The sequence below is a fragment of the Myotis davidii genome, unplaced genomic scaffold (assembly GCF_000327345.1).
Source record: "Myotis davidii unplaced genomic scaffold, ASM32734v1 scaffold803, whole genome shotgun sequence".
In the NCBI taxonomy this organism is placed as follows: Eukaryota; Metazoa; Chordata; class Mammalia; order Chiroptera; family Vespertilionidae; genus Myotis; species Myotis davidii.
In genome coordinates this window covers 1,416,829-1,427,807 of record NW_006295567.1, presented here as the reverse complement: position 1 = coordinate 1,427,807, position 10,979 = coordinate 1,416,829, and the positions used below count along the sequence as shown (strand labels likewise).

Here is a 10,979-nt window from a genome sequence, read left to right as displayed (position 1 = left end):
CCCCTTTTTTTTAGACAGTAATAGGAGAAAATTGGTTTTGAAACTGAATAAAAGTCCCTTTCAGTGTAAATCATTTCTTTCAGGGCACCTTTGCTGAAAGTAAAAGAGAGCATAATGAAAGGTGGTTAGTGATTGTCTTTCATTTACGGGAGGCCGGACAGACGGGCTGCGGCGTCCCGGGAAGTGGGGTTGGAATAATTGCGCAGTAACAAGGAGCTTGTTGTGAAATTAGTGTCTTAAGAAAGCAGTGAAAGAGGCTTTTCCTCATGAATACTTCATTATTAGAAGAAAGCGGCAGAATTTTGGGCTCCAGACACCTGTTTAGTATTAAGTAGCTTCCTTTTCTTCCCCTTAAATACCCCCCCCACACACACACACTCTCTTTCTTTTTTGTTTAAAAACCAGCATGAGGATTGAGTTGGCCCAGCTTGGCTGCTTGAGACTCAGGTCGTGTGTGTGTGTGTGTGTGTGTGTGTGTGTGTTTGTGTGTGTGTGTGTGTGTGTAGGGGGGCGGGGATTAGGAGCTGGTGGGACACTGGGGTGCCCAGGGCTCAGCTCACACTGCGAAGAGAGGAGGTGGGGGGCCTGGCAGGGAACCCCCACCCTTCCCCGTGGCCTCCCTGCCTGTGTCATCTCGCTCCTCAGGGACTCTGGGTTCTCAGGAAAGTGGATTTTGTGGAGAAAAGATGCGTGTTTCCATGTGAGCGCTGGGCATCCGACTGGGTGAGCTGCGTCCTATGGAGACCTCTGCAGGGCTACCCTGGGGCCTCCCTCTCCGTTGGGGTAGGGAGCTGCTCGGCGCCTGGGCTCAGGGTTCGGGCTGAGACTAAGGCCGGACCCAGCACTCAGGGCCGGAGCCTCCCTCACTCTCCCAGGGACGCCGTCCTGGACATTGCCCGCGGGTGTGGTGAGAGCACCCCAGACCGGGCTGGCCACCTTCGGTCACCTAGAACCCCGTGTGCTCACTGGCAGCTCCTGGCACCCCGCCCTGCGGTTCCAGAGATGGCAGATGGGGTCCTTGCCCCTGGTGAGCTGCAGCGGGGTGCGCACAGCTCCGCCCACAGGTGGTTGGCCAGGAGCTGGGGGGACAGCCTGCGGAGGGAGGAGGGGAGCGAGGTGAGGACCCTGGAGGCGGTGACCGCCCTCTGAGCAGGGCTGGGGCAGGGCTGCGTGGTCAGCTCTGGCCCCTCGCGGGGGAGTCATCCCTCAGGAGACCTGGCCCCTTCCTTCCTGCTGGGCCTCACCCTGTCTGTCTGCGGAGGATGAGCGGTCTGCTGTGAGGGTCTGGTGTTCGGGGCAGGGAGGCTGTGGGCAGGACTCCCGCTGAGGGAGTGGGAGCTGCGGGCATGGAGCAGCGTGTGTGTGTGTGTGTGTGTGTGTGTGTGTGTGTGTGTGTGTGTGTGACGCACCTCCTTCCTCTCGCAGGGACCCTGCTACCGAGAGCGCACCGGCCCCAGCTCAGCCATGCTGGCCTGTCTGCAGAGGACCCAGAACCCCCCGGGTCAGCACCTGGCCTGCCCGAGCAAGAGCCTGGAGCGGCGCAAGTGTGAGTGCCACCCTCGCCCTGCACGCCCCGCCCCCCGCACCCCCCTCCTGCCCACTCTGAGTCCACAGGGCTCTTTCTGTTCTTGGACACGCAAGCTATTCCCACCTCGGGCCTTTGCAGGGCAGCAGCTGGGCAGAAGTGCCCCCACCCCAGCACGCCCACCCTCCCCGACCCTGTCTTGAACTCTCCGTGTTCCGCGAGGCCTTTGCCCGGCTGTGCTGCCTCATGGGGTCCCTCCCTACCGGTGGCACCTTTTGTCTGGCCACTTCCTAGCAGCCTTCGCTGACCACTACCAGCGCCGTGGCCCACCCAGCCCCTCCTGAGACGCTGCCTGTGCCGTGTCTGTGTCGCCACCATCACACTCCTGCTTCGCAGGCACCGGGATAATGTGGACAGTTGTCCTGATGGGCCCCAGACCTCCGCGCGTCCTTACCCCTCGGGGCCTTGCTTCTCAGTGTTGGGTCGGGGCTGGACTGGGAGCCCCCAGGCGTCTGTCCTCCTTGACCACCTGGCCAAGGATCCGCCCTGAGATGGTGATTTTGGCCGCCCTAGGCCGGGTGTTTGTTTTCGTTTTGAAGTATTTGGAAACATTTAAAAACAGGGAGATTTGAATAAAAATATGGACTTCCAGTGTCCCATGGGAAAAAATCAGAGGATCCGGTGACAGAGGCCTGTGTTCCTGGACTATTGGTTAGAACTGAGCCGTCGCCGCTTAAAGGGGACACACCTCCAGTTCTCCAGTCCCTACCCTCCCTGTCCCCTCTCCCACAGCACGGGCTCAGCTGCCACTTATCATTGTGCTTACACTGATGCTTTTTTCTTGTTTAATGTGTTTATCTTTAGATCATACGTTCTTGGGGTCCAATATTCAAAAGGGATGAAGGGCTGTACAGACAAAACCTCCCTTTCCCCACACCGCCCGCCGCCTCCTGCCAGAGGCAGCCCGTGCTGTCAGCTCTCGTGTGTCCCTCCCAGAGCTGTGCACGTCCCCGCAGACGTGTGCGTACACACGTTTACACGCTGACCTGCACCTCACTCTCTCACTTGGCGACACGGCCTACATGTCAGCACTTACAGAGCCTCCTCATCCTCTTGCCATAGAGTTTCCCAGCGCAAGGATGGTCCCTAGTTCACCTGACCAGCCGCTTCATAGCACTGTACCCAGCCTGCTGCCCTTACAGACAGTGCAATGGGTGTGCGCCACAAGGGGGAAACCACGGGTAAATTTCTAGGAGCGGACACACCGGTCAGAGGCATGTGCACAGGTAACTTTGCTGCCTGTCTGATCTGTCCAGTCCATTCTTCCTGTTGCTGTAGCTGTGGACCTCTGTGTGTCACACGCATCGCAGGTTTTTCCCCGATTTCTCATTTGCCTGTGATCCCACCAGGGATTTTCTCTGTGGAGTGGAATCGGTCGTCATTTCCTTCTGCTTCCATAGCCTTTGGACCGTGTGTCATACTTGAAGTGTCCTTCCTCATGCCGACATGGGGATTTCCTTCTTTTAAAGCAGCTCCCCCAGGTTTTTCTAGGTGTTTTTATGGTTTAATTTTTTAAATAGATGATATCTGAGTGTTTTGTAATTTCTCTGGTGGGAAGTTCGAGATGTGGATCCGAAGTTAATCAGCATCGGTGCAATGCTATCTTAATTATTGTGGCGTTATAATACATGTTACATTTCTTAGCATCTTTATTGGGGTGTAATTCACCTACGACACAATCCACCCATTTGAAGGAGACACAGTGATGGCTTTCAGTATGTTTACAGAATGTTGCAACCTTCACCGCAGTCCATTGTAGAGCATTTTGTCACTTCGAGAAGAAACCCGTCTTACCCATGAGCAGTCACTCCCTGACCCGCCCGCCTTCCTTCTCTGTAGACCTCCTCTTCTGGGCTTTCATACATTATGGGTATGAAAGGAGGGAATCGCACATTATGTGGCCTTTTGTGACTCACGTCTTTCATTTAGCAAAACGTTTGCGAGGTTCAGCCATGTTGTAGCTGGAGCGTAACACACTTTAACACTTGCTGATGCGAGCTATTCCTCTCTTCACCATCCTCCCACGTGGAATTTCCTGGGCTGCTCTCTTTATTTCTCTGTCTGAACTATGGAGTCAGTTTATCCAGGTAAGAACAAAAATCCTGTTTGTGTTTTTACTGGGACTGCATTGAATTTATAAATTCGTGTAGGAAGAAATGGCATTGTTAGGATGATGTCTTCCCCTCCAAGAGCATGATCTATACCTTTCTGTGCGTTCTAACTTCCCTGTGCGTCCCTTGGGAATGTTTTACTATTTGCTTCGTGTAGATCTTACACATTATTTTAGTTTATTTCTGGATAGGTAACCTTTTTTGTCAAGTCTTTCCTTTCGTAAATGGAGGTTATTTATAGAAAGGCTGTTGACTCCTGCCACCTTACTGAAATCTTTTGTTTATAATGGGTTTTTAATTTAGTCTCAGGTTTTCCAGTTATATCATTTGCAAATGATAATTTAACTTCCTACTTTGGAAATTTTATACCTTAATTTCTTTGTCTTATATAATAGGGTTGGCTACTATCCCTGGAATAATGAAAAATAGTAATGGTCACAATGGACATTCTTGCTTTGTCCCATTTCTCATTAAAAAACGAGACGCTACCTAAGATTTCTCCATGAGCGAAATGCTGGATTGGGGTAGATGTCATGTTAAATATGTGTCCATCTATTCTTGTTTTATTAAGAATTTTAAAATCAAGAATGCAAGTTGAAGTTTACCAAATCTATGAAGACGATCACATGGGTATTTCCTTTGATCGATTCATATGTGTAATGATAGAGATTTCTTAATATTGAGCCATCCTTGCATTCCTCGTTGAATCCCACTTGGTTATGGTGAATATGTCTTTTCAGTATACTACGCAGGGGTTGCATTCGCTCCTTTACTGAGGAGTTTTGCCTCGGTTTCATCGAGGAGAGGAGTCTTTGGTTGGAACGGTTTTGTGGGTTTTGCTGTCAGTTTATGCTCTTTCATAAAGAGAATGAAGGCTTTCCTGCTTCATGCATTGTAGCAGTTCAACTGGAAATGGATTATCTGTTCTTGAGAGATTGGCTGCTCTTCCATTAAACAGTCTCGGCGAGTGCATTTATTTTGAGTAGGTGGATAGCTCTTTGATAATGTTCTCTGGTTCTTCTGTAATAATTTATGTTTTAATTGTTCTGCTTATTGAATGAGTTTGATAAATTATATTCCTCTAGAAAAGTATTCGTTTTATCCAGGTTTTCAAATTTATTTGCATGAAGCTGAACAAAACAATTTATAATTCCTTTAAAATGATTAACTCACCCTTATTTCTTAAATTGTGTATTTTGTGCCCCTTTTTTCCTTTTCTTTTTTTCCTGATTAGGTTAGTTAGCTAATAAGGTTATTTGCCTCCTTGTCCCAAAGAGCCATGTTTAGGATTTATTAGTAATCACCCCTTTCTGGTTTCCAATGCATTAATTTATGCCTTTATCTTTATTAAAATCTTCCTACTTTCCTTGTTTTTTATTTCAAAGCTTAAATCTTTATACTGGTAAACAAGAAAAAATTAAGACTTTGAATGCTCAACACTGCTTTAGCTATATCCTATAGGTTCTAATGTGTAGTATTTGCCCTAGATATTTTTTAATTTGGATTTGATTTCTTCTTTGACCTAAGGCTCAGTTGAGTTTCATTTCTCCACCCAGTTAGTAGGTGCTTTTGTGTTTTGTTTTTTCTAGTTTTACTGCATTACTAGAGACCCGGTGCACAAAAATTCATGCACTCAGGGGGTCCCTCAGCCCAGTCTGTGCCCTCTCGCAGTCCGGGACCCCTCGGAGGATGTCCACATGCTGGCTTAGGCCCGCTCCCCAGGGGATCAGGCCTAAGCTGGCAGTAAGACATCCCTCTGACAGCTCGGGAGCCCTCAGGGGATGTCCACCTGCCAGCTTAGGCCTGCTCCCTGAGGAGAGCCGCAGTCAGACATCCTTAGTGCTGCCAAGGAGGTAGGAGAGGCTTCCGCCACCGCCGCTGCACTCGCAGCTGTCAGCCCAACTTGTGGCTGAGCGGAGCTCCCTCTGTGGGAGCACACTGACCACCAGGGGGCAGCTCCTGCGTTGAGTGTCCGTCCCCTGGTGGTCATTGCGCGTCATAGAAACCAGTCATTTCTGGTTGTTCTGCCATTAGGGTCAATTTGCATATTATCCTTTATGCACGAAAGAGCAGAGGTTACTATCTGAACAGATGAAATTGAATCTGCCCCCAAGGTATTAAATTTGTGCACGAGTATGGTCCCTAGGCCTGGCCTGCGATCAGGGCCATCTTCCCCAGCTGCCCGCAGCCAGCCCCGCCCCCAGTTCCCCAGTGGTGATCAGTGCCTGACAGCTGGGGGAAGGGACTAAGAGGCGGTCAGTGAGCCTCATAGTGACTGATCCAGTGGTCGTTCTGCCGTTGCGGTCAATTTGCATATTGCCCTTTTATTATATAGGATAGAGACCTGGTGCATGGGTGGGGGCCAGCTGACCTGCCCTGAAGGGTGGGGAGTCCCCGCTAGGGGGCAGGGCCAGCTGGGCAAGGGGCCGTGGGGTTTGCAGACCAGCCGTGCCCCTGATCAGGGTGGGAGTCCCCACTGGGGGCAGGGCCAGCCTGGGCAAGGGGCCATGGGTGGTTTGCAGGCTGGCCACACCCCCGATCGGGGTGGGGGTCTCCGCTGGGGGGCAGGGCCAGCCTGGATGAGGGGCTGCCAGCAGTTTGCAGGCTGGCCACCTCCACCACCTGGCTTTGTCAGGAAGGACGTCCAGTCTATCCGGTCTAATTAGCATATTACCCTTTTATTAGTATAGATGATCAAAGTTTTCTTTTCGATAGACTCTATGGTCATTTTTTGTGAGTTTTGACGCTTTATGGGGAAAAGAAGATGTGGCTCTGTTTTCAGGATTCAGAGTGTGGTGTGTACCAATTATATCAACCCCATTACTTATGTTAGTTAGGTCTTCTATACCCTTAGCTACCTGTCACGGAGAGAAATGAATTAGATGCCCACTGCTAATGTGTTCCAGTCTATTTCTTCTTGTGGCACCTACAGCTTCGGCCTGATGAATGGCGATGCAGTGTTATTTAACACACGGGTATTAATACCTTAAATCTAATAGTGACTTGCATCTTTCTTTACTATATTTAATACCTTGGGGGCAGATTCAATTTCATCTGTTCAGATAGTAACCTCTGCTCTTTTAATTCACATTTTTCTTGAAACCTTGGTCAGTCCTTTTATTTGAACCTTTCTGAATTACTTTGCTTAGGTGTGACTCATATACTATAGAGCCGGATTAAGCTTTGTGATTCAATCTGAATGCCTTTAAAAAATTTTTGAGAGCTTAGCCCATTTACATTTATTGATATGACAGATGTCTCATCGTAGTTCATTTTTTGCTTTGCTGTAATTGCTTTCAAAAGTCTTTCCTAAGTGATCTGTTCTCTGCTTTATTCTGCGCCCACCAATCATGAGGGAGGTTGGTGTTTCTGTCTAGCGGTGCAACTTTAAATAATACCCTGACTTTCTGTTTCTTTGGAACAGTATCTATTATTTCCCTAAGATGAAAAAAATGTTGAAATTAGTGTGCAGTCGATGCTTGAACAACACAGGTTTGAGGTACATCAGTCCACTTATATGTGGATTTTTTAAAATAAATACGTACAGTACCGTAAACATATTTATCATCCTTATGGTTTTCTTAGTAACATTTTCTTTTCTCTGGCTTGCTTGATTGTAAGAAGACAGTATGTAATACATATAACAGACAAAATCTATATTAATCAACTGTTTACATTATTGGTAAGGCTTCTGGTCAACAGCAGGCTATTGAGAGTTAGGTTTTGGGGGAGTCAAAAGTTTTATGTGGATTTTTGACTGTGCATGGGGGTCGGCACCCCTCACTCCTGTTGTTCAAGGATCAACTGTATTTTCTTTTTCCTTCTTCATTTCCTGGGAGTTCACTTTCACCCTCTATTACCTGACGTCAGCTTTAAATGATGGCCTCTGACCCCAGCTGTTAACGAGGAGGCACCTGTGTGCTTACACTCCTGTCCCTTCTGTCGTGAGGGATGCCATTACCGTTCCTGGGGCTCGTAATGTTAGCATCTGGGTACAGCGCCACAGCATCCAGCCTGCCTCACGGGTGAGCAGGGTCCGCACTCACCAGCAGTTCTCCTGGAAGGTGGCCCCCAGGCCGTGGCCTAAGGCCTCGCGCACAGCACTCCTGGAGTCCCCAGCGTTCGGACGGTCCGCCGGCCGCCCTTCTACTCCAGCGAGTAAAGCCACCGGGCCCCCTCTCTCCTTGAGGGTTTCTGTAGACCTTGCTCTGCTCTCGCAGGAATGTTGCCATGGAGAAGCTGAGGCTGACTCCTCTGAATTTCATTGTGGTCCTGCCCCTCTTTCATGCCGTTCCGCCCCGGCATGTGTCCGGGATGGATGTGCGCGTCTGATTTCCGGGAGCTCAGGCCCGCGCCCTTCCCGCAGACAGATCCGAGGCTTGCACCGCCGCCGCCTCCTTCGGGGCCCAGTTAACCCAGGTTGGCCGTCTCTTCGCCCCGCTCCCCGATGTTTGCTCACTTTCTTCCCTTGCCCTCGTCCCCGTGTCCCCTTTTGCTTTCACAACGAGACTTTTCTTCTGCTCTTGTAGCTCTGCTGTGTTTTTGCTTCATAGAAACAGTTGTCACTACGTTTCCCTTCACAATGCAATCGTTAGCCATAGTCTTTCTCTCTTCTGGTGGGAAGTGTTTTGCCAGCCATCGCTTTACTTACCTGCCGCCTTTCCTCGCTTCTCTTACATGTTCCGACCGGGTGCTGTGCCCGTGCCGCTTCGATGAGCTGGCTCTGGGGGAGGTGGGGCCCCCAGCCCAGCGCCCCCAACTCGCTGCCACAGAGACAAGCAGGTCCCACACGTCCATGACTGTGGTCTCTTGGTCTCTCCTTTGCTGTTTGGAACCCGGAGTGCAGCTCTGCCAGCTGGTGCACCGCTAGTCTCACTGCTGCAGATGGGGCGGAGGTTCGGCAGCCGGGTGTGTCCCTCACATTTGGGGAGTGAGGGTCGCTGGCTCTGAAGTCGCCGTGGCACCTTCCCTCTGCTTCCTCCCTCAGCCCCACTTGCTCTCAACTGGGCATCCTGCCCCTCTGCTGTTCGTTCAGGGGGTTAGCTAGCTCCTGGGTTTGCCAATATTGGAATTGGTGTTTGTATTCCATGTTGCTGTCAGGGGATCCCCAGGAAGAGAAGAGGGTGCCCTCTGGGTGTTCTTTCCGGAATAGGGGTTTAGGGAACTGTCTGTCTGCCTCATCCAACAGACCAATGACCGGTAACCCGGGAGGGCCTTCCGTTTCCAGAAAACGTGTTCTCCACGCACGGCCCCCTCCACGCCTATGTGACCCCCAGGGGGAGCAGTTCCCTGTCGTGGATACAGTCAGTCCTTCACTGCCCCTGGTTGTCCGCGGCACCGATTCAGAGCATAAGCGTTTACAGTAAACATGGCTCTCCTGCCAGAGCACACCGGTCGGCAGCTTCTCGGACGCCCTCCGGAAGCCCTGGCCGGAGGTGCCGTGGGTTGGAGCGCCATCCCTGCACCAAAAGGTTGCGGGTTCGATTCCTAGTCAGGACGAGTATGTTTCTCTCTCCCAGTGATGTCTGTCTCTTTCTCTAAAATCATACCCTGTAAAACATATCCTTGGGTGAGGATTTAAAGAAGAAATACCCTCCTGAAAAAGATGCCTGTTGAGGGGCAATAAATGCTTTTTACATAAACACTCTCACCCCCGTGCCCTCAGCTCCGGGCTGTTTTCCTCACCAGTACGGGCTTATCTTCCAGATGTTCCCCGTCTGACAGGACGCGCCCTCACCCTTCCAACAGCTGCACAAGCAGCGGGCACCGAGGTTGCTCCTAGGCCCTCGCTGCTCTGAACGGTGTTGTCACGAACATCTTTGTGTGTGTGTCTGTGCAAAACAGCTATCCCAGAATGCACTCGCTAGCTCACAGGGACTGTGCACTTCGACCTTTGATTGCTACTGTCCCGCTGCCAGGGTCCTGCCTTGCCCTCTGCTGGAGGCAGGGACGGGATGATGACCTGGCGGCCTTCCCGCTCCGAGGCCAGAGCGAGGGAGACCAGCCAGCGCGCCCGGCTCCCCTGCCATCTCGGCACTTGCTGGCAAAGACACTGACTCAGCCTGTAATTGAGCGCACAGGGAAGAGGGAGGCAGGAAGGGAGATAAGCAAATTGAATTGGGCGCCCTGCCGCCAGCCAGGCCTGCACAGCTGGCAGGGAGGGTCCTGCCCTTCCTCCTGGGCATTACTCTTGGCAGTCAGGCCCCAAGTTTCAGGACTGGGCCACGTGCAGCCTGACCTTGGCCAAGTGGGTCAGCCTGTTAGGGCCCGGGTTCCTCCTGCTGTAAAGTCAAGGGCCAGACCAGCTGGACCTCAGGGGCCGTCCAGCTCTGCCCATCTGTGATGACAGTGTCAGGAGCCCAGGGAGGGAAGACGTGGCCCCGCCTGAGGCCCGCCTGCCTCCCCTTCCTGTAAAATGGGATCAGAGCAGCCTGGCCACCACCTAGCCCTGAACGTGACAGCACACCGGGAAGGCTGCAGCTCACCTCCAGGACCGGGGCCAGGCGGCAGAGGAGCGGCAGGGCCGGACGGCTCTGTGGCCCGAGTGTGGGTGGCCGGCTGGCAGTCGCCGCCTGTTCCAGGTGGTGGGAGAAAGTGGCCTGGGGAAGAAGAAAGGAGAAATGATGTCGGGGGAGGGAAGGCTTGACTCCCAGCTGCCGGCGTCCCTGGGTTCCACACAGGACCTGCCTACCCCGGACAGCTGCTCAGGACCCACTGGTAAATACTTGCCTTTCTCACCGTGGTGTTGATCCGTAAACTCTGAGTCACGTCATGTGCTGCCAAAAGCGCAGGCTGTGCGGGGAGCTTCTGAGAGGCATGTGGGGAGGGTGGTACTCGGGGACCTGCCATCCAAGCAGGGGAGCTGAGGCCACGACCCAGGACACTGCCACACCTCATAAGCCACGCGGCCTCTCTGCACCGCAGGCTGCTCCCCTGTGGGTGAGCGTAGGGTGCCCACTCTGCCCCCTCCCCCATGACCCGCAGGGCACAGCCTTTGCAATCACAGTGGTCGGGGGGTCACATTCTGGCTGTGCCCTGCTTGGGTCGTGGGCATGGTCTCAGGCAGGTGAGTAACTGGCCATCTCAGGGCCTGGTAGCCGACTCACCCTTTGCCCCACCCCACCCGCCCAGACGGTGGGAGCTTCCTCCCCGCACCCGTACCCACAAGCAGACAAGAGCTTCCCCACCCCTCTCCCCAGGCTTGCTAGCCCCAGCTCAGGGAGCACTCTTCTCCCACTGCCAGGCCTCACCTGCCTTCCACAGCGACCCTGACCCTGTCCTTG

The 10,979-nt window shown here is 52.4% G+C and overlaps 1 protein-coding gene across 1 annotated transcript in view; it reads left to right on the top strand.

The window, feature by feature from the left end:
* FAM222A (family with sequence similarity 222 member A) overlaps positions 1-10,979 on the top strand; it is a 55,180-nt gene that overhangs the window by 25,311 nt on the left and 18,890 nt on the right. The window contains exon 2 of the mRNA XM_015568160.1: positions 1,426-1,546. Within this exon, the coding sequence (XP_015423646.1) occupies positions 1,465-1,546 (82 nt within the window). The 5' untranslated portion in view covers positions 1,426-1,464. The remainder of the gene's footprint in view (positions 1-1,425; positions 1,547-10,979) is intronic.